The sequence below is a fragment of the Schistocerca serialis genome, chromosome 2 (assembly GCF_023864345.2).
Source record: "Schistocerca serialis cubense isolate TAMUIC-IGC-003099 chromosome 2, iqSchSeri2.2, whole genome shotgun sequence".
NCBI lineage: Eukaryota > Metazoa > Arthropoda > Insecta > Orthoptera > Acrididae > Schistocerca > Schistocerca serialis.
The window spans coordinates 296784590-296809231 of NC_064639.1; the positions used below are offsets into that span (position 1 = coordinate 296784590).

A 24642-nucleotide genomic window follows, 5' to 3' on the forward strand; every position below is an offset into this window, starting at 1 on the left:
AAATGATTTTAAAATTGATACTGTATTTGGGATAACAGACTTTACCCAGTTTGAGATGTTTTCTGCAATCTGTCTGTCTTCGAACTGTGTGGTATGACTTTAGTTCACTCTATTCAAACTAACGTTACGTACATTCATCCACGCATGAGACGTATGGCAGATTGCCTTTTTGGTGACTGAAAAAAATTTTAATTTTTACTGCAAACCATTTTTAAAAGCTGTACATCTAATGACATACATTTACTTAATGTGGGCGGCTTTATAATATTAAAAAAATTACTTATTGGTTATTGTAAATGAAAAAGCACACACAAAGGAGATAAATCAGAATTTGGTCCAGAACCTGATGACACTGATGGGCTGGATAGTGGTCGAGACTCAATTTGCCTTTTTGGGAGGATAGCTTCACACAAGGTGGAAGCAGACATCTGCGAGTACAGTTTACAAGAAATGATTTCTCGAATTTCTGCACCAGTTGATGGCAATCTTGATTGACTTCCTGATCCATATTGTTCCAGAGTACTCTAGGATGCTTCAATTTCAGATGTCCGTCCTGGTTTGATGATGAGCCAGAAGCGATGACAATTGTCTGCTGACAGTAGCAGCATTTTCCTTTTTCTTTGATTTTGGTAAAATGGTATTGTACATCTCTTGTAATTCTTCTAGATGAATGCAATGTAGGTAAGATATTGTTGGGCAGCACTGAAAGTACACTGGTAAAATTTTAAACATTTGCTATTAACATAGCTATTTTACGTTGTAAAAGCTTAAAGTGATAACAAATATACATGCAGCACACTCTATAATCATAAGTTATAGATTAGGCTGTAGGAAGTTCTGATCTGCGAAATCTACAGCCTCAGTCCTGAAGTTTGTATCATGCACGAAAGGGTCTGAAACAGTCATAGTGGTTAATAAACTCATGAAGACAAGCCTGAGAATATGAGGATTTCACTGCTGAAAGATAAAAATTTTGCATAATGTGATATGCAAATTTGGGCTACACTGTATGTGAACAAGAGATGACAGGGTAATGGTGTGGATAAAGGCTGGAAAAAAGCAGTGCAAATGAACTCGTAAGTCTGTGCTTTAGAAGCTACGAACTTGTCTACTCATGCAGCCACTATTTCTACTAGCATGTTTGTATTGTTACTGTAGAACATAGCCATCACTTTCAAATCATTTCAGTGAACTCCGCCATATATTTCAGACTATCAACATCCATGTCTTTCTTCTAATGAACTTGGACATCTGGCTCAGCCAAGCGTGCTCTACTGCTCCCTAACTATGGACTCCACTGTCCTAAGATATCACATAAGTAACAGATGAGGAGGTGGAGTAGTGGCATGCAAACACTTTGACTTATATGTCTGCCCCCAGTAGCTGAGTGGTCAGCGCGACAGAATATCAATCCTAAGGGCCCGGGTTCGATTCCCAGAAGGTTCAGAGATTTTCTCCACTCAGGGACTGGGTGTTGTGTTGTCCTAATCGTTTCATCCCCATCAACATGCAAGTCACCGAAGTGGGCATCAAATCGAAAGACTTGCGCCAGCGAACGGTCTACCTGACGGGAGGCCTTAGTCACACAACACTTATTTACTTTGACTCATTACCGACCATACTTCTCACATCCAATATTAATGAAGACAAACAAGACAAATATATATTCATAAATTTCAAACCTCTTCAAGAGAATTGCTTAATGTGCATCCTGTACAGATCTCCAAAAATAGGCGGGATAGCATGTTTCAATACTGACCTTTCAAAATTCAATTTGACTTGATCATACAAATAATGCTAGGAACACTAACAGAAATATTCTGCCCCTTCACTGTAAAATTCAAGTGCATAGTTGCTTCTTCAAATGCAGCAGTGTTTCAACTTGCACCTACCCATAATGCAGCCTATAGTCAGGCCCCCATACATATATCTGCCACAAAATCCACAAGCAAAGAAATTGGTACCAGGAATATCAGCTCACAACATCATTACCACACTAAGTCTGTTACATAGTAAATTTGCTTCCCCAGAGACTGGAAACCTGAAGGGAAAACCTGCACCTTGGCTAACAGAAAAGCTAAAACAGTCCATACTGTCAGAGACACTGCACGTCAGACTCACAAACGACCTCCTATGTTGGAAAATAAAATTGATTACAAGCATAAAGCAAACAGAATCAATCAAACTCAGAAAAACAATAACTAAGACATGCCAATACATTAATCTAAAGCATAAGGACCAGATGCTCTATGGAAAAGCTTGTGTGATCTAGGGATTAGAAGGCAAAGTAGAAGGAGCAGCTGATCCGATTGTCCCAACGAAGAAACTACGCCAGTACTTGACTTTAGCGATAATCATCTTTGAACCGTAAACAAAACACAGACTGGATGATTATTTCGCAGAGGTAAATGATGGTAGTTGCAAAAAATTCTTTCTTGAGCTGACAACACTGCCGAAAAGTCCTTCAGCTCAGCAATTACTGTACAGGACGGTATCGCAGTCCAAATACTCAAACTTGTTGATCCACTACTGCCCATAATAACTACTGCTCCCTACACCTTGATGCTATTTCCTGGACAACACAGTAGAAACACTTGTTCCCATCAGAGTACAAGCACTAGAGATCCAATTGCTAAGAAGAATAGCTGGATACATTCTGTCTGTGGAGAGAGTGAATGTAGGCATAGAAAAGAACTGAGAGGGAAAAACTTAAATAAGCACATGAAAGACTACAGGAAGAATTATGTCAAAAGAATGGAAGACAACAGATTACCAAAGTTGGTGTTAAATTATTAACCAGTGTGCAGAAGATATTTAGGAAGCCCAAGGAAAATAAACAGTTTCAGCCTAGAGACCATAACAGGCAAATGTCTACTACATGTGGAGAGAAGAAGAGGAGGCATCATATTAAAAATATTATGATTTTTTAAGTAACTGTGATATTAATAAGTTTTGTAATTATGCCTATATATAAAACTCTGGTCTGATGCAAAAGGATTCCTGGCGGCATTACTGTGTTTGGGTTAAATGAATAAATAAAAAATTAAACATAATATACAGGTTGTCCCAGAATGAATGTTCAGTGTCCAGGGATATGACAGAAACAATAATTTGTAGCAGAAAACTTCATGCGAACATGTTTTTTCTTCTGAATGGTTTCCGAGATGGAACGTATTTAATGTACATTGTTACTTATTTTATTTATTAGTCAGTACATTGTCATTGTTTACAACATGCCATAGTAGTGTAGACAATTTAGAAATGAACAATTTGATGTAGGACATGTTTCTATCAAGTCGAGAAACTACCTCAAACTGGCTTACCTACACCTCAGTGCATGCGTGTTGCACAAGAATTTCCATTTTCTCTCGCTGTCTTCACGTAATCTGAAAGTCCTTGAGAAAAAATGAATAGGACCCTTTTAAAGGAAATTTATTGTAGTTTAATTTTATAGTGTGACAAGTTTTCACTAGAGGTTGCGGATTTTGTGTTATTCAAGAAAAACATACAAAAGTAACTTTAAATATGTTTCATCTCTGAATATTGACCATTCCTCCTGAGACAACCTGTATATGTGGACTGTTATGTAGGATAACATAACTGTTACATTTAGTATCCTATTCACCCAAAGCAATTAAAAGGTGCATAAAGACTACTGGAACACCAACAAAAGCAACTATAAATGCAACATACATAGAAGAAGACATAATACTACACCTAACAAGAAAACACACACAACGAGAAAACAGAAGAGCAACAACACAAGATGACAACAATTAGAATAGAGCAAATAAGGATACTAGGAATTAAGAGCTGAACTGGGATGGAGACGTGCTCAGTCATGAAAGCTTCACTGTGCACAGAGAACAGAGTTACGCCTCAAGTCACCGTGTGGTCTGCTTTGTGCGATTTCGTCTGCAGAGCTAGTTGCCTTGGTGAGGAGCAGTGAGCTACCTCGCAATCTGTTCCCTGAGAGTGGTGGGAAGCAGTGAGCTAGTGAGACAGCCCTGTGGTCCGATCGGTGAGAGTGATGGAAACACTCAGGGGAGCGATGCCTGGATTGCTTTGCGACATGCACCACACGGTGGCCGAAGGCCACAGATTTTATGATCACTGGCAACACATTATGAGCGCTATGCTAAGTCAAAGGATAAGAAGTAATAACTCACTCAGAAGTGTGTAACCATTCATTGAACTTCTTAAATTGAAGACATGTTTTGAAATCAAGAACGGAAACATGCTGGAAGTGTTTTCTGCATTACTGTATCATTCTGAAGACCTCAACTTCTTGTGATGCTCGGTTCAGTCCAAAGTACGTGTCATCTGATCTAGACAAATGTTTCTCTTGTCTGGTATCTTATTTAACATGTTTGACAGTGCTGCCACCAGGTATCTGTATGTGTTGCCTCATTAATTTTATCTAAGTTCTTACCAGTTTATTTCCTAAGGACATACTCATTTTTCCCCAGAGCTTGGCCTGTTCTCTTACACGCAGGACCATCACCAGCTCTTATCATATATCCATCAGGATTTTCCTTGAGTAACCGTTCTCAAGTTAAATATTCGTAGTGATGTCCCTGTCAGTATGCTATTGCATTGGGCAAGTTACTTTGCAATATTTTCCCTTAAACATAGAACATAACACTACAATAAATTTATTTTTTAAACCTGTTTCAAAAATTTTTTGTATTTCTTTAATATTCTTCATCTATTTTTTTTCTTTTGCAGTACAAGTGTAATAAACCTTGTGAAAAAAACAATGCTGGCTGCAAAAGAAACCACAAGTGCAACAAAAAATGTTATGAAGAGTGTGGAGACTGTGTTGTTGAAATTAAAGTGCAACTCAATTGTGGACATACCCATCAGATACGTTGTAGTTCTGATCCATCAGAAGTGAAATGTGGTAGAGACTGCAAGCGTATAATGGAATGTGGACACAAATGTCGTCTTCTCTGTTTTCAGCCATGTGGAAATTGTCCAGTTAAGGTAAGTGGAATACTTGCTTCAAAATATACACAATTTTATGACTGATTTATATCTAATATAGAAAGAATGTTTTTATTTCTATTTGAAATAGCTTTGTTGTTACTAAAAAGCATACTCACTCTTCCATGGCAGTATTATTTATTGTACTTGTTGTACTTGCAAAAGTATGGTGCAACATAAAAAAAAAGCCAAGAAGTTCACAATAAAATAATTATCCTGAGCCACAAGAAAATTAAAGAATTTGTGCAACTAAGTTACTGAGCATGCAGGTTGATTGAACACAGGACAGTTTGGCCTTATAATAACCCAGGTATAGCCATATTGATAGACCATAAAATGTAATTGGATAGATAAAAGAATCTACTCATGAAGGGGTAGCAGAAGAACAATCTCACAAAAAGATTTAGCTTACGCAAGGTTTTGGAGCCAGTGGCTTCTCCTTGCAGCAGAAGAGTTGTATGGGAGGGAAGGGGGTTGAAGGAAAAGAATTCAAGAGGCTTAGCAAAAGGGATACAGTGCGGAAAAGTCACCCAGCACCCCAAGTCAGAGGAGACTTACTGGACGGGAACAGAAGGAAAGACTGGTTTAACGTAAATTAAGGCCAGGTGGGTAGCGAGAAACAGTGACATGTTGTAGCTCTAGTTCACACCTGTGGAGTTCTGAGAAACTGGTATCTGTTGGAAGAATCCAGATGGTGTGTATGGTGATGCAGACACAGAGATCACAACTGCCATGTAGAGCATGCTGTGCAACAGGATGTTTTGTGTTGCCAGTGTACACCCTCTGCCTGTGCCCATTCATTCTGACTGATATCTGGGTGGTAGCCATGCCGGTATAAAAACGCCTAACAGTATTTTCATAACAGCTGGAATATGTCATTGTCATTTCACAGGTAGCTCTCCCTTTGGTAGTATATGTTTTGCCAGTTACAGGGCTGGTATAGTCAGCGATAGAGGGGTGCATAGGGAAAGCCTTGCAGTGGGGACAATCATGGAGGTAGGAGCCATAGTGTAGGGAGATGAGTGCAGAAGGAGCATAGGGTCTGTTAAAATGTAACTATGTTGTTTGTTAGTAGGTTTAATGTGGACAGAAGTGTGTAGCTGTTCTTTGGTGACGATGAGATAAGCATAAAGGAAAATGGCATAGGATTCAGAATAGGACCCAGTGAAATTTAATTGGGAGAAGATATTCAGTGATTCCAGGAATTTCAGCAAGTCAGTCTCACCATGAGTCCATGTGGTAAAGACATCATCAACATATCTAAACCAAACCAATTGCTGAAAGTCGCTCAGTATTGTCACTTACTGTTATCCTGGTCTTGACTGTATTAATCAACTATTTCAATAAGGCCATGACTTCCTAATATCATGTCCTGAAATGAGATTCATTCTGTCTGAGGTTCTGCCCACCGCATCTAGAATCACTTTTCATCACCCTCCCAGCCTCCACAGTATCCTTGTCAGACCCTATGCTCCTTCTGCACCCAACTCCCTTCGCTTTGTCTCCTACCCCTGTTCTTGTCCCTGCTGCAAGACTTGGCCTATGCACCCCTCCACCACTGTCTATACCAGCCCTGTAACTGGCAAAACATATACTGTCAAAGGGAGAGCCACCAAATTACACGTCGTATACAAGCTGTTATGTAAACACTGTTCAGCCTTTTTACATCAGCATGACTACCACCCAGTTATCAGTCAGAATGAATGGGCACTGGCAGAGGGTGTATGCCAACAATGCACAATATCCTATTGCATAGCATGCTCTACAACATGACAGTTGTGACCTTGGTGCCTTTTTCACCAAATGCACCATCTGGATTCTACCCCCAGACACCAATTTCTCAGAGATCCGCAGGTGCGATCTAACGCTACAACATGTCATTGGTTCTCGCCACGAACTTGGCCTTAAGTTACATTAATCCCTTCCGTGTCAGGATTTCTTTACTGTATCTGCTCCTTTCTTCGCTCCATTTTAGTTTTCTACATCTTTCATTTTCTGACCTTCCTATTCTTCGCCGTCCTCCTCCCAGCTCTATCACAGACAATGCACTTAGCTTTTCACTCTTATTACTTCATGCACGATGTTTTAGTAGGAATCTTTAAGCTCTCAGATTTTCAAATCTCATCCAATGCAGTCCCCATCAACATCTCTAAAGTTCAGTTGTGACATCCTGGATAGACATCTCCAAAGTCCAGAACATCAGCGCATCTGTGCAAACTGCCAGGACAGGCACTTCAACAGCTTACACCATACAACAAGATCTGGTCCTTCTATCCCACCCACTACAGAGGATCCCCATGACACTGATCTGGCTCCTCTCTCAGAACAGCCAGGACTGCTGTTATTAGTATGGTGCACCCTGTGTCCTAAGTTCCCATAGGCTCTCTAGAGCCTCCAGTTCCACAGCCATCACTTGGAGACTAAAGCATCACTTCAGAACTGACAACAGGGACTTTTTCAATCAACAGCACACTGTCACCTTGTCTCGATTCCCCACACTGGCCTAGTTTCAGTTCTATGCGTTGCAACTTGTGAACAGATCTTGTAAACCCACTGCATACATCAATTGAAGACAACTGACAAGTATCATTAAGTCTACATGTGGCAAGGCATTGCCAGCAAGGAAAAACATCATCTCCAGCCGACTGATTATATGAGACCAGATAGATGGCCAACTTGGGCCCCCAATGGCCAAGAGCCTGCTCTCATTTTCTGTATGGCAGCCACAAAGCCATGTTCCGATCAAACTCATGCTTCCCTCAATAACACCACTATACTTTTGGACTGTTGCATGATCAAGCACACTGCTCGTAAAGCTGTACAAGTAGACTAAGGCTGTGTGTGTGTGTGTGTGTGTGTGTGTGTGTGTGTGTGTGATTGTAAGAGTGATATTGGGGTCAGAACTTACAGACTGGGCCGGCCGGGTTGGCCGAGCGCTTCTAGGCGCTACAGTCTGGAACCGCGCGACCGCTACGGTCGCAGGTTCGAATCCTTCCTCGGGCATGGATGTGTGTGATGTCCTTACGTTAGTTAGGTTTAAGTAGTTCTAAGTTCTAGGGGACAGATGACCTCAGAAGTTAAGTCCCATAGTGCTCAGAGCCATTTGAACCATTTTGAACTTACAGACTCGTAAATTATTTAGCCAAGCAAACAAAGTAATTGTTACAGTGGTTTCCATAACTGTCTATCAATATGACAACAAAAATAATCAATTATTGACAATATAATGCGACTAGATAGGTAAAAAGATCTACTCACCAAGTAGCAGCAGGGGAACACACACACACACACACACACACACACACACACACAGGTTTAACTTATGGAAGATTTTGGAACCAGTGGATCCTTATTCCCACAGAAGACTGGAAAGGGAAGGAAGATCATTGAAGGAAAAGGATTGGAGAGGTTTAGGGAAAGGGATAAGGTCCAGAAAAGTCACACACAACCCTGGATCAGAGGAGATTTTCCGGACAAGATGAGAAGGAAAATGTGCACCGGCGCCTGGGTGCCCACGTGAAATGTTGTTGCTTCGTGGGAAGTGAAGACTTGGCAGTGTCTTGCCTATTCAATAATTCTTGCCTATCAATAATTCTGCCAGGCTACAGAACTGTCCGGACACTGACATGTAAGGAGATAAATAGGTATTAAGATCTGAATCTGATGTAGTTGACGTGATGGCATTTGCTATTTGTGTTTTAAAAGTGTAAACAATAGAGACACTGAGAAGTTGGATAAAAAGGTGGAGGCCTTAAATGCTTAAAGTTGTTAGAGTTCAGAACTTCAGGACTTATGACTGTGAACTGAGATCTGTTGCATATAACCAAGGTCCAGGGTGCTCCATCGATGGCGAAAATTTGTTGTTCATGGACTCGTGTGTGTGTGTGTGTGTGTGTGTGTGTGTGTGTGTGTGTGTGGTGGGAAGGTGTGGTGCCACCACCCGGTAACCGTCATCTTCTTGGGCTAGATTTGAAGTTGTTGTTGAACAAACAAACACTGGAGGCCTGTCCCAGCCCATGGGAAGTTGAGACAAGGCGTCCCAGGGTAGGCTGGTTGGATGGATCTCAGTGTATTGAATAGTGTTACTTTGACCAGTACAATGCCCACTGATGCAAGCAATGGGCCGTGAAATCTGGGAGCTTAGTTTGGGCCCAATCAGGGTTAATAATGGCTTATGATGTGTAATTAACTGGAACTTCTGGCCATATAAAAAAGTACCATATTTGTCCAATCCAAAAACAACAATTACCACCTCTTTGGAGTAATATTCCTCTTCATGATATCATGTTTTGGACTATAAACATAACATCTTGCATCTTTAATGAGGTCAGTTCTTGGTTAGTACATAAGAGGAAGAAAACAACACTCAAGTTTAAATGTACTATGCTACTAAAAACAATTAAAAAACAGTTGTCAATCATTTTCATGATATTCACATGTTGCAGAAGAATTATGGAGTCACGACTTTGCCTCAGATTCTCCTGAATCTGATTCCTCGCTTACTACTGGGTTCCTTTCCATTTTGTCTTTACGTGGACTGTTCAGTATGGATGTTTCATTGGCATCAACAGGATTAGGTTGCGTTCCCACTCCACTCATTGATTTCCAATTATATAGGAAAGGTAGGTTAGTTTTGCAGCTGACTGATGAGTCAGGGGTCAGGTGTCGTCTCCCCCCCCCCCCCCCCCCCTCCTGCCCCTCTGTGGATCCGTCCAAGAATGAAGAGTAGAAATGGTAGAAAGAAAAAGGACAGGATTAATGTGCAGCTAGTTGGAATGAAAGTAAAAGAACATGCTTCTTCTTTCTTTTCATTCTTAGTAATAAAGGCAATCAATGATACACTTAGGTTTAAGTGTAAACATTTACTAATTTTTAATATTGGAAGTATTGTCCCATCCCTTATTTTAATTGCTGAATTATTCTTTCTAGCAATAAAACTTTAAAAAGTACTTTTTTATAAATGCCCAGATTTTGGACATTTAAAACTGCTTTGGGCAAATGCCCAATTAGAAATTTCCTGTCCACAGGGCATTTCTCTGCTCCACATCACTTCTTGCTACACAATTCTTTGCTACTGATGCCAAACTGCCTGTAATTAAAATCAGTAAATCAGTGGTTGTAATCACAGACGACACCCCACTTCTACTACCTTGGACAACTGCTCTCAATAATGCCACTGCTGCAATAGTAGGATATGTTTGCCTGTGTTTGTGGTTTTGTGTGTGTGACTTATGTACTTTCTGCTAGAAAAAGATCTGGAGCTCAAAAGTTAGTGAGTACTGTTTTCGGTTGTGTGTGTATGCACCACATATCTGTTATAAGTAATGCTTACCTTATGTTCATAGTGTTCAAAAACTTTCTGTGGGTTTTACATTCATCACAGTTGAACAATATTCAGCCTGAAACTATTAATTTCATGCATTAGCACTATTGATAATGCACATGATGGAAGCAAAAAAAGTATTACATACTTTGAGAGGCCAAAACAAGACAAATTTTCAGTGAACATGGGCTCTAAATGTATACCTTAAGAGCTATGAGCACTTGATCATCTTCACCACTTTGAAACACATCACTTATTCTGCAAGCCCATTACTATTATGAATGACCTACAGAATACAAAAGGATGATAACCTGATAAGACTTCATCAATGAAAATTACCAAAATCTTTGCACTTTCAAAAAGTGCGAAAGAAAAACCTTTTGCTGTCTCACGTGTCTTCCAAGAGGGAGGAAAGAAGAGAATAAATGTTTATAAAGTAAAGTCACACATTCCTAGGGATACCATATGCCACTAGCTAGTATCATCATCCACAAATCATTATGGCAGTTTGATGATTAGTATATATCATTTTATTTGTGTATAATGCGGAAAGTAATGGTCCTGTACTATATCTCAAGAAAGACCTGTTTTTTAGACTGAATTTCTTAGTTGACACTTTCCTAAAACAGTACAGCACATTTCTGTAACAAATTTGTCGGTTGTTCAGCTTGTAGCATAATCAGCATGTAATAGTGAGGTCACTGGTTCGAATCTTGCTTGTAGCAACTTTGTTTGTTAGTTTTTACATTTTGTATTTATTAACCAAGGGAATCCTAATTAACAAATATTGAAAAGTTTGTTGTTGTTAAAATTAATATTTTTATCAGTTACTGGTTTTATGAAAATAAACTAAAATTTGATACAGACATGCATAATGATTTTTTGTTAAAAAAACTATATGCATTGATAATACTGTTCAATGTTTGGAAATCAAAAAAGAAGTTTCTCTTTGATGTTTCGAATTTTTATACCAAGCTTTTTCTGAATACTTAAATTTTCATATGACCATTAATTGAAAATAAGTGTTATTTTTATTTAAAAAGTATGATTCTGTATTTGTTAATTAACATTTCCATTTGTAAAAAATTATAGCATTTAAAATACTGTGTGCTACTAGCCAGATTCAATCCAGTAACTTAATGATTACAATATGACTACACTGCATGCGGACCTACCGATGAATTTGTTACTAAGCAATAAATGTTTTGTACTTAACTAATTTGTTTGTGAATTGCATCACACTACTTTAGAACCTGATATATGTGATCTGACCTACTGATGTTGGGAAGTTAAAAATGAAGGGCAGGTCTTTCAGTCACCTAAATCAGTTGAACTCTTTTTAACCTTCCCCAATCTATCGCACTCTCCTCACCAGGGAAGAAACTAGTGCTTCTGATAGCTAGGATAGTGATGTGTATTTTTATAAGTGTCTATTAGCAATAAAGTACAGATTGCCATCAAAGGTAATTACTGGCCATCCATTGTGTCTCACAATTGAATGGTTTCCTTTTATTTATATATTAAGTCTGCAGTGAGCTAAAATGTTTAATGTGTCTTTGGGGAGACCTGTCATTCTGTTACCGGTATCACAAATGTTTAACTTACTTTCAAGCTTTTATTATTTATCTAATTTATTTGTTAGATGTAAATGAGAAATCAGCATGGTTCTCATCAACATAAATGCATTAATCTATATAGAAGTCAATCAGTATTGTACTCATCAAAATAAATGCATTAAGTTACATACACGTCAACCATTGTGGCAGAAAAGAGGTAGTTAATCCTATATAAATTTTTCTGCAGCCTTGGTAAGTCACATTATTTTAGCAGTCAGTAACAGCTTCTCTATTCAGAATAAAGATACATTACATGAAAACTAGATAACAGTTACTGCCGAAGGTGTTTTTGCAATTAAATTTTTGCATTATTTATTTTTACGTTTTTGGTTCATAGTGAGTGTTAATTACTTCCAGCGCACGTTAGAATTATTGCTGATCACACAGTGTAGTTGATACTATGATTAACTTCGAAAGATGTAAGTCAGGTGTAGGCTCTGTTAATAGGCAAATGTTCAGGTCAAATTATATTAGAAATTGTAGTATCCAGAAGGAAACGTTTACTAATTGACATTCCAAGAACACATTAAGATTGAATGTGTATTGCACCATGTAGCAAATGATGTAATGTTGCTTATTTTTACTAAATACCAGTTTTAATTTATAATTGTTTCAAAGTATATCTGAAAAATGAATACCATTTTGTGTTTTTGGCTGAAGAACCCTGTTTGATTCGTTACTTTCAGGGTCTCTCTTTATCAGCACCTGCTATAGGGATACTGTAGAAAGTAGGCTCCTTATTTTGAAATAATTTAAAGTTGTTGAAACTGTCTGTGCTATGTGTCAGATTGGTCCTATTAATGTATTGTACAACTGTAATTTGTAAAGCTATCAATGATGGAAAAGCAGTCAAAATAAATAATTATGATTTGATACGGCGAATAAGAAAGATTTATTTTTCCTACAGGTACAGAAAGTTATACCAGAATGTGGACATGAAGTTGTTGTACCTTGTTGTAAGCAACCCACACGCAACATGTGTAGAAAGACTTGTGAAAGACTTCTTCCTTGTGGACATCGTTGTAAGAGCATGTGCTGCAATCCATGCACATCACAGTGTGAGGAACTCGTACCAAGTCGTATTAGACCAGCATGTGGACATGCTGTAGAAATTCCATGTTATCTGAGAAGCAAAGGTATGATAAATATTTCAGTAGTGTGTAAATTTGTCAGTACCATTAACAACACCACTTAACACAGTAAAAGAAAGTGTAGTAATTTATGGATAATCATAAGAACATCATCTTAGAAACACTTCCTAATTTTACTAAATATTAATTTAATATTGTGAAAGACGAAGAAAGCATTTAGTCAGTGGGCAAACGTCTATGGGATGAAGTGGAATGTATTGTCTTTTTATCCTTTTCAGGACTGCTGTGTGTCTCTATTTACCAGTCTGACCCATTTTTTTCTGTTAAGATGAGAAACAGACTCCCCATCTACACTTACACTCTGCAAACCATTATAAAGTGCATGGCAAAGGGTATTTTCCGTAGCACCTTATGTTAAGGTTTCTTCGTGTTCCACTTTTGTATGAGGTGCAGAATGAGTGACTGCCTAAATAATGCCTCTGAGCAAGGTGTAATTACTTCAGTTTTACCATTGTGATCCCTGTGTTGGAGTGCTGCTCCCTGATACTTCACTTAATACTGTTTCTTGAAACTGTGTATGTAGGCATCTAAAAGTTCTGGTCTTGTGTTTAACCAGTAAGTGGATCAGATCCGTCTATACAGTCTCTATAACTATACAAAATTTCAGATCCCAAATTTTTTTCACAGAGGAGGATCATGCTATAATACCCCCTTAGAATCATTACAGGTGCAGAGATATGTTAGATATCAAGATAAGTGATCAAGGTATACCGATGCCTCTTTTTAGTCTTTTTCTTCTTCTTGTTTATCCCTGATTCTTGAGATCTCATGTGAAGAGACACGATACATCAAGTTCCATAGTGATATAGGACAGTCAGTGAAGTACACAACAGTTAATTATTTAACTTTTGAAACTGTCATTTTCTTGGCATTTATGGAAAGAAAAACAATCCTGTACTCTCATGCAGTCAGCTAACTTCGTGTAATTTTTGTGTGTGTGTAATGGGCCTCACTACATCACAGATCATTCTAATGAATTAATTAAGCTGCTTTACAGTGTTACTAGGTAGTGTAATCAACAAGGTGATTTTGTTCTTGTTGTGGTCTTCAGTCCAGAGACTGGTTTGATGCAGCTCTCCATACTAATCTATCCTGTGCAAGCTTCTTCATTTCCGAGTAACTACTGCAACCTACATCCTTCTGAATCTGCTTATTGTATTCATCTCTTTGTCTCCCTCTACGATTTTTACCCTCCACACTTCCCTCCATCACTAAATTGGTGATCCATTGATGCTGCAGAACGTGTCCTACTAACCGATTCCTTCTTCTAGTCAAGTTGTGCCACATACACCTCTTCTCCCCAATTCTATTCAGTACTTCCTCATTAGTTACATGATCTACCCACCTAATCTTATGCGTTCTTCTGTAGCACCACATTTCGAAAGCTTCTATGCTCTTCTTGTCCAAACTATTTATCGTCCATGTTTCACTTCAATACATGGCTACACTCCATACAAATACTTTCAGAAACGACTTCCTGACACTTAAATCAATACTTGATGTTAACAAATTTCTCTTCTTCAGAAACGCTTTCCTTGTCATTGCCAGTCTACATTTTATATCCTCTCTACTTCGACCATCATCAGTTATTTTGCTCCCCAAATAGCAGAACTCATCTACTACTTCAAGTGTCTCATTTCCTAATCTGATTCCCTTTGCATCACCTGGTTTAATTAAACTACATTCCATGTTCCTCGTTTTGCTTTTGTTGATGTTCATCTTACATACACCTTTGAAGGCACTGTCCATTCTGTTCAACTGCTCTTCCAGGTCCTTTGCTGTCTCTGATAGAATTACAATGTCATCGGCAAACCTCAGAATTTTTATTTTTTCCCCATAGATTTTAATTCCTACTCCAAATTTTTCTTTTGTTTCCTTTTCTGCTTGCTCAATATACATATTGAATAACATTGGGGATAGGCTACAGTCAAGTCTCACTCCCTTCTCAATCACTGCTTCCCTTTTGTGCCCCTCAACTTTTATAACTCAACTTTAAAACTACCATTTGGTTTCTGTACAAATTGTAAATAGCCTTTCGCTCCCTGTATTTGACCCCTGCCACCCTCGGAATTTGAAAGAGAGTATTCCCGTCAACCTTGTCAAAAGCTTTCTCTAAGTCTACAAATGCTAGAAACATAGGTTTGCCTTTCCTTAACCTATCTTCTAAGGTTAGTCGTTTGGTCAGTATTGCCTCACATGTTGCAACATTTCTACAGAATCCGCACTGATCTTCCCCAAGGTCGGCTTCTACCAGTTTTTCCATTCCTGTGTAAAGAATTCGCGTTCGTATTTTGCAGCCATGACTTATTAACCTGATAGTTCGGTAATTTTCACACCTGTCATCACCTGCTTTCTTTGGGATTGGAATTACTATATTCTTCTTGAAGTCTGAGGGTATTTCGTCTGTCTCATACATCTTGCTCACCAGATGGTAGAGTTTTGTCATAGTTGGCTCTCCCAAGGCTATCTGTAGTTCTAATAGAATGTTGTCAACTCCCGGGGCCTTGTTTCGACTTAGGTCTTCAAGTGCTCTGTCAAATTCTTCACGCAGTATCACATCTGCCATTTCCCCTTCACTTACATCCTCTTCCATTTCCGTAACATTGCCCTCAAGTACATCACCCTTATGTAGACCCTCTATATACTCCTTCCACCTTTCTGTTTTCCCTTCTTTGCTTAGAACTCGTTTTCCGTCTGAGCTCTTGATATTCACACAAGTGGTTCTCTTTTCTCCAAAGGTCTCTCTAATTTTCCTGTAGGCAGTATCTATCTCACCCCTAGTGATACATGCCTCTACATCCTTACATTTTTCCACTAGCTATCCCTACTTAGCCATTTTGCACTCCCTGTTAATCTCATTTTTGAGACGTTTGTATTCCTTCTTGCCTGCTTCATTTACTGCATTTTTATATATTCTCTTTTCATCAGTTAAATTCAGTATCTCTTCTGTTATCCAAAGATTTCTACTAGCCCTCAGCTTTTTACCTACTTGATCCTCTCTCAATTAAAACTGGACCTCAGTATTTTGAATAAACTTTCGGTCCTCGATATTTTGAATAAACTTTCGGTTCATTTTTTGTCAAAATCACCACTTGTCTCAAAATTAATTTCCAACTGTGTGCATTAAGTCCAAACACATTTGCAACTAATTATGCGATTTACTGGACAGCTCGATCATGCACTGACATGTTATGTATTTCAGATCGAGCATGCAGGTTTCAGTTTTTCCTTAATGGGCTAAGTGACTCTTTTGTAATAACGTGATGTGTACATTTCACGTAAAGTTTAAATGAAATTGGATTTACTCTCTGTTCGGGTGAAGATCACAAAATAAAATTCACCATATAGGTCAGTGAACTGTACACATGCACTTTTTGCACTCTACTGAAAACTCATCTCAGAGTAAAAGCCGCACATAAATTCACACTTTTTTTTAATGCATACAAAATTCAAAACACCTTTATATTAAACAAATAAATTATGGCATGTAATTACTAACTAAAGATTTCAGATTCTGAGTAAACTTCAAGAACTTGTATTTCATAATTGATAAAATTTCATTGCCTGGGAGAAATTATTGGTTTGCTAAAACGGATTCAATTACAGTGAACTCGTGTCTGGTCGATGAGGTCATGAATTGTCACTTGCCTGGAATTAACGAAATACCTGTACTGAAAAATTCTGTCTGTTGAGTAATTCATAACAGGTAGAAGCAACTGTAATAGATGGTACCAATAAGATTATATGTGGAAGAGCAGGGATGGCTAGGAGACAAATGTAAGGATGTAGAGGTATATATCACTAGGGGTAAGATAGATACTGCCTACAGGAAAATTTGAGAGACCTTTGGAGAAAAGAGAACCACTTGTGTGAATATCAAGAGCTCAGATAGAAAATGAGTTCTAAGCAAAGAAGGGAAAACAGAAAGGTGGAAGGAGTATATAGAGGGTCTATACAAGGGTGATGTACTTTTTATACTCTAACAATAGTTTATCATACAGTGAAATCGACGAATTTGCTGCCGTAAGGAAAAGTACGACAGTATTACAGAACTGCTCCCTGAATGGAAGGCATCCTATTCACAAAACATTACTGGGAAAGCTTAGAGAACCAGCATTTGTGATTAACTGCACTGCCACCAACAACATTTTGAGCATGTGCGCACATGCTCATGCTCACATGCACACACACATATGGTGCAGCAGAATACACTGTGCTGAGAATGCAGTTCTGAAACTTTACTGGAGTGAGGGACTGTGTCAAGTCAAGAGGACGGGGGAGAAAGGAGATGGAGAGCAGAAGGGAGGGCTGAAGAAGAGTGACTGACATCTGGGAGGGAGGAAGCAGATTCTTGGGATAAGGAGGTGACACATGCACCTACACTTGGTAGGTTTGTGCAGTGTATGATGATGATGTGGAAGAAGTGGATTGGTAGCAGGTGACAGAACAGAAGGGGAGACTGCAAGGAAAAGGCTGTGGGTGTAGGAAGAGTGATGTTCTGTCACCTCCTAATGATATAGTCTTCCACGTGTCATTGTCGTCTTGTGCCGGTATCACATTCTTTTCCTGTTAACCTGCTGCCTCTCTCTCCTGCATTTGTATCTTCTGCACCCACTGCCTCCCTTCCAGCCTTGTCACATCTATTCAGTGTAACATATGACGCACAACATACATAATCTTAATATACTGTAATACTCCCTTGCTGATCAAGTCTACAAATAGAAATATAGAACAATACATCTGATTTGCTTTGATATCTTCCTTTAATCCAACCTTAGTGGGGCCCCCAGTGTATCAAGCAATACTAAAGAAAAGGGCAGCTCAAGAGTTCTATACATAGTCTCCTTTGTAAATAAGCTGCACTTTCCAAAAATTTTCCCAATAAACCAAAGTCGACATTTTGCTTCCGTAACAGTTGACCTTATATGGTTGTTCCATCTCACATTGGTTTGCAGTGTTACACCTAGATGTTTAATCTGTCTATGGACACTAACCATCCTGGGCAGCATACTGGGTTCTGTTGCTTAAGAAGTCTTGGGGCCACTTGCATATCTGACAATCTATCCATAAACTTGGACCTTTGTTAACACTTTGGAAATGGGTCACTTATCAGAAGAAACCAGCCATTTATGCCATTATTTAAAGCATTACTATCACACATGTAATAGATGTAGCTAGTAGAGTAACTCATACTAAAAAAAGGCTGAGCTTCAAGTTTATTTTTCATATTTACTTTAGTTCTTTGATACATTACAAATTTTAAAATAATGGTGTCAAAAAGTATAATTCAGATTACAAATTTCGTATTAATGGTACAGAAAGAATAATTTTCGTCTCAAGAAAGTACTGTAAGGTGAGTTATTGAGTGATTTCCTTCTCTTGAACTTCCAAAATTTCTTGCTCACTCAACAAACTTGATGTATCTATTGCAGAGTTACAGCAAACTGTGAAACCTAATGAGTGCATATACAAAATCATCCCATTGCGATCATATTGGTGTAGCATTCATTGAAGCAACTGTTACATTTACTAATGTTTCTTTTGAAGTAATTCTAGAAATTGGCGACAGAAGGCAGCACCAGTCAAGGGGCAGGTTGCGAAATGTCTGTACATTGTCCTCATACAAAATGAGTCGAGCTTTCTAGCATCAGGTGGATCATGCATTGAGAAAATCGCAGCCCGACCTATCCTCAGGTGTGGTCCTTTTAACAAAAAGTTGCAGCCCAGGCTATGCTCGATATTGGTCTGCAAAGTGTTAACAGTCTGCAAATAATTTTGTGGATCCATTACTTTACCTTTCTTGCCATGTGCATATTTGTCCAATTGGCTGGGCCTTTGCGTCAGCCAAATAATTTGTGATAAATGCCAAGGAGTACACTGTGTAAAACTGAAATGGAATCCATCAGGACCTGGAATACAATTTACTGTCAGTTCAAACATTGTCCTTAATTCCACATCCATCATATTATAACTAAACGATGTCTATTCATTGTCTAAATATGATGCAAACAGATTACCTGCCCTTTCCTTCTTGATGGATTTATTAAACTTTAGTTACCATCGTCACTGTAGTGTCCCTCTTTCTATACTGACAGTGTTGATAAGGCCAGGCCTGTTTGTAGCTACAAAAGCTTGGGTGGTTGTGGGGGAGGAGACCAGGCAGTGAAGTCATCGGTCTCATCGGATTAGGGAAGGATGTCGGCCGTGCCCTCTCAAAGGAACCATCCCGGCATATGCCTGGAGTGATTTAGGAAAATCACGGAAAACCTAAATCAGGATGGGAATGCTGACATGCAGCCCACAAATACTCTGTTTCCCAAGTATTAGCTTCCTTTTTATAGCACGCACATTACCTACTAAGAGAAATCTTAGAACACTCCACCTCATAATGCGGGTCCAGAAATCTGCAGTGAAGACTGTTGCAGAAAACTGACGGAACATCTAGTTGAGTAGTTGAGACCCTCTTCTTGGCTCCAAAGCAAAGGATCTTAATCAATTGTGGGTATGATACTGCAAAATGTAAGGTCTGCTTGCACTGTAGAAGTAAGGCCTGCATGGCTTCATGAGTTGCACTAGCAGGCTGTATGAACTAAGGATGACCTCAGAATCCAAGCGACAGATGTTACTGGTGCTGATATTAGCCACAACTTGCAGATGACTGCACCCTCCACCCTCTTTAGCTGCAGGAAGGACGTCCTCCACATCTTCATGTATGTGTACCATCTTTGAAAAGGATTTTTCCAAAAGCTATCAGATTTTTCAGTCTTATTAATGTGCATCTTGATGACACAACACACTACTATTCAGTGAGTCATTTGTTATCTTTAGTCTGAAAAATTTTGTACATTCTACCAACATTTACTATTACGAGATTTATTTTCCCATTGACAAATCCTTTGCTCAATCCAAGAAAAGCAGCACTATTGAATACCTTGCAACAGCCTGATTTAAATGTTCCTTCTACAGAAATGTTGACTCACCTTGCAATGTCTCTGCCACAGCCCAGTCCACACGTCTGGCCTGTTAGAAAATGGGTAACGTTTGTCAGTTAGAGAAAACTGTAGAAAAAATTAACCGCACTAAGCATCTCTACAAGCTGCATCAAATGTTAACTTAGTATCTGATTAACTGAGCAATTAATTGAAAGGTAGTCTGTGAGTTAAAAACTCACTACAGAAACACTACCAGGCCATGCTAATCTTTAAGTTACAGTTTCAACAGTCACACGCAATCTCTGTCACTTGTAATAAGTAGCGCATGGTATTTAACTAACCCTGTTACCAGAAGGATAACAAAATGGACTGTCTGTGACAGAATGCAAACTCAAATACCCCACAACTGATACCTTTGAACATCCAGCTCTTGGTCCCGACTTGCACAGTATGCCATATGGCGTGATTTTCAGCCAGTGAATCACGCATTTGATGATATGCTGTCAGGACATAATGAAGTATTTTGTTAGAGAAATGATTCAAATATATAACTGACGAAACAAATCAGTTTTATTTATTCACCAAGGAGAATACTCCATAATCAGTGCTTTCTCAAATATCAACGTGGAAAAATACTGGATATGAAGAAATGTATTGCTTCATAGCTGTTTGTCTTGTGATGCCTCTTGTGAAAGAAAAAAAAATGGAAATTAGCGAGTACTGGACCAGAGATGTTCTTCTAAATACTCCAGTTTTTAATGAACTTACGTCAAGAGACCACTTTTTGTTGCTTATGAGAATGTTATATTTGAGTGACAACTCTACCAGTACTGGAGGAGGCAGAGTATTCAAAATTAGGAATGTTGTCGATAAAGTTCATACAGCTTTCTGTATTTAATCCACATCAGAAACTCTGCATTTATGAAAGTTTGTTATTATATAAAGGACGCTAATCTTTCAGACAATTCAGTCCATAAACAGAGTAGATTCGTAATAAAAACATTTGTTTTTGTGATTGTAAGACTGGCTGTCTCTTAGATTTCACTGTTTATACAGGGACATCAACAGAAACTGAGTTCCACAGTTTTGGGAAAAGTGGTGATGTAGTGGCTACACTTATAAGGCCCTGTTTAGAATGTGGACATACCCTCTACCTCGATACTTGATACTCAAGTCCAGACTTATTTTCCTGGCCTCGCAGTCATGGGACAAACTCATGTGGTATGTCTGTAAGAACAGATGCGACATGCTGAAACTTCAGAAGAAACTGAAAGGAGGAGACATTCAGTTTGTGTGTAGTAGTATAATGCTTGCTATAAACTGGTGTGACAAAAGGGAAGTGTGGATGTTGACGTAACACCATAGAGTGGTTGACACAGGAAAGACTGACAGGAATAGTGGAGAGAAAATTAAGAAACCACAAAGTATTGTAGATTATAACTTGGAATATGGGAGCGGTTGACTGTTCTGATATACTGCTTAGCTCTGTCGGAAGTATACAGGAAACAGTGAAGTGGTATAAGAAGTTCCTTTTTCATGTTGTCGATATGTGTGTTTTAAATGCTCATGTCCTACACAGATCACTAACATGTCATAAAATGTCAATAGCAGAGTTTCGTTTGTTACTGGTAACGGAACGTACGGGAACGTATGCAGCAGAGCGCAGAAAAGCTGGCAGGGGAAGGTGTTCTGATGATTATCCTCGAAGGGTTGTGGGAAGGCATTTTCCAAACATTAAAACAAATGAGCATTTCAAGAAAAGCATGCTTGTAGATGCATTGTTTGCTGGAAACAGAAAGTGGGTCGAGAAGGCAGGCATGAAAGTAAAACTTGCAAGGTACCATTGTGTGTTGAACCATGTTTTGAAAATGACTACACAAAAACGAATTACTAACTACAGCACAGAACGAATCAACAAAGCTATCAGAAAAAAAAATTATAAAAAAGTAAAAAATAAAACAAAAATATATTTTTAACTTCACAGTGCCGGTCCAAAACTCAAAAAGGACAGAAAATATATTCACTAAGTGTAAAAGGAACTTCTAAATTTACAGTTCATGACTTTGAATCTTCTCTATAAGTGAATTTAATGTGTTAACAAAAAGACAGACTTCACAGCTTCCAAATGTTGGAAAATCTGTTGAGTTTCATATGAGCAACAATTAAAAGTATACCACAAGGAAAAATATCTGTGGCAGGCAATCAATCATTCCCAGCTATTCCAAATTATGACAGCAGTGATTACCGTCTGCAAAAGATGGCTGCATCTGTGCCTGGATGTAAAACTTTACACAGTGTACCTACTACAGTCAAAGAATCTGACAGCAGATGACTAAGCTCTCAGTTTGTTGTATGCTCGGAAACAAGTTGTAAACCATTTGAAATTTCCAAACATGTCACAAAGTGAAGTTAACAAAGTGAAGGAAAATTATTCTTACCATTGCTCACAGTAAACTCCGATGTTGTGTGATATGGAACATGATCTGGATGTCGCTTTCTCCTATAAACAACATAATATGATGTTTTGAACAACAAAAACAATGTATAGTAATCTGTAATCTATGGCTTTTTTAATTCGTTAGTACAGTGAGGAACCCATAGAGAAATGTGGATGTTATAAACAGGTATGCAAGAAAGAACAGTAAACTATTGAGGTAAATCTAACGAATTTCACACATTCACCTTTCTCATTAATTTGTGTTCACTTTGCAGTACTCCACAGTCCAGTGTAATTCCTAATTCCAAAAAGTTTTACATCTACTCAGAGCTCCTTACATGATGATGGTTGAGCTTTGAACTGTTCCTAGCCCCCAAAATACATGCGAATGTATTGTCCTCTGATTGGCTCATATGCAGTACATCATAGCCAATTCGATATCATTATTAAACCACACAATCCTCCCATCAACCCTGTTACCAAAAGGATTACAAAACGGATTGTCTGCAACAAAATGCTTGCGCAAATACTGGACATCTTGATCCCTTTGAACATTTAATTCTTGGTCCAGACTTGCACAATATGCCACACAGATACTTTACATGTATAAAATGGAATTTCACACATTCATCTTTCTCATTCATTTGCGTTCACTTTGCAGCACTGCACAGTCAAGTTTAATTCATAATTCCACAAAATTAATACATCTACTCAGAGCTCCTTTCATGATGTTGACTGAACTTTGAACTGTCTCTAGATGTCACACTGCAGTTACTTAGCTTCCAAAATATGTCCTCTGATTGGCTGATGTATATTATAACTAATCCAATGTCGTTATTAAACCACACAATATTGTGTCTTTTACATTTTAACAATCACAACCTAATAGCTTGTGTGAGAAATGTAGCAAATGAAAATTTTCTTAAATCCACAAATAACAAAATACCTCCCCCCTTAAATTACTGAATTATCATAAAATGTTTCTTGTTTTCCCAGTACCATAAACTGACTAGTTTCATTTTACAAATTTCCTCTTATAGTATGGTTCACTATCTGTATAGACACAGTTCTCCAGCTAACATGTACTCCGGTAATGGACAAAACTATACTCATTTATTATATTACTTTCTGTGCATGCCATCATTGACACTAATAATGAAACTTATTAAATCAACAATAATTAATATAGGATATATTATTCACAGAAGATACAGTTTTGTTTCCAAAGTACACTGTTTTAACTATGTATGATTTATGTCTGTAAGTTGGTGACACCTTTCGGCCACAACCATAACAGTTTGTAACTACTGCTGGATCTGAGTGCATATCTGTCATGTTAGAACCATGAGTCATTGTCTGTATCTATCTGCTTGCTACCATCTGACTTACTTAGGCACACTACAGAGCGCTACACTTTGCAATTTTTTTTTTTAATAATAGGGCTGCAAAGAAATTTTTAGTAATTGTACTAAATCACAACTATTTTCAAATTTTAATCATTTCCCAAAAGCAAGCTTAATTAATTAAATTCATAATTATTACTTTTGACTTGCAGTTCTAAAACTGACCCAGCCTGTTGTTTTACAAAATCTTATTTTTTCTTTCAAACTCTGTACCAAATCATGTTTATACAAATTCTTGTTCAAAACAATAAATTTTATGTTTTAGAACAATTCAGATTCTTTGTAGCAGTTTAGTTAAGCACTAAATTTAAGTTTTGTTTAAATTTTAATCACTCTAATTTATTTATATGCCTTGTGGTCTGTCTTGTCTACACTTTGAATCACTTAATTCTTTTCCTACACTTTTCACTTTCCTACACTTTTCACTTTATAATTCACCCATGTGTATGATGGAAAATATATTACTTCTGTATAATTGGCACTTCACTAGTGCCCTCCTTCCTTAAAAATCATTTTTCTTGCTTTGCCATGGCATCTTATTTCTGGGGCATCTGTAACACTACCTTCACTTAGAATACAGTCCATGCTGCAGTCAAATGCTGATCTTCCTGCAAATATAGTTCCATCTAGGAATGCTATTTTATACAGTATCTTCCTGAAAGACAAATAGTAGCACATACAATTTGTGTAAAATGTTTCTTTACATAATTGAGTATAGCATTAATTATTTCAGTTAGTCTCTTCATTGAAAGTAAATCAACAGAGAACTTTCTGTAATGAGTGCACTCTAGTAG

The 24642-nt window shown here is 38.1% G+C and overlaps 1 protein-coding gene across 1 annotated transcript in view; it reads left to right on the forward strand.

Annotated features, from left to right (window-relative positions):
- The window catches only part of LOC126457063 (NFX1-type zinc finger-containing protein 1-like), a 283116-nt gene that overhangs the window by 190265 nt on the left and 68209 nt on the right, over positions 1-24642 (forward strand). Inside the window, exons 10-11 of the mRNA XM_050093061.1 lie at positions 4729-4986; positions 12833-13061. Coding sequence (XP_049949018.1) covers positions 4729-4986; positions 12833-13061 — 487 coding nt within the window. The remainder of the gene's footprint in view (positions 1-4728; positions 4987-12832; positions 13062-24642) is intronic.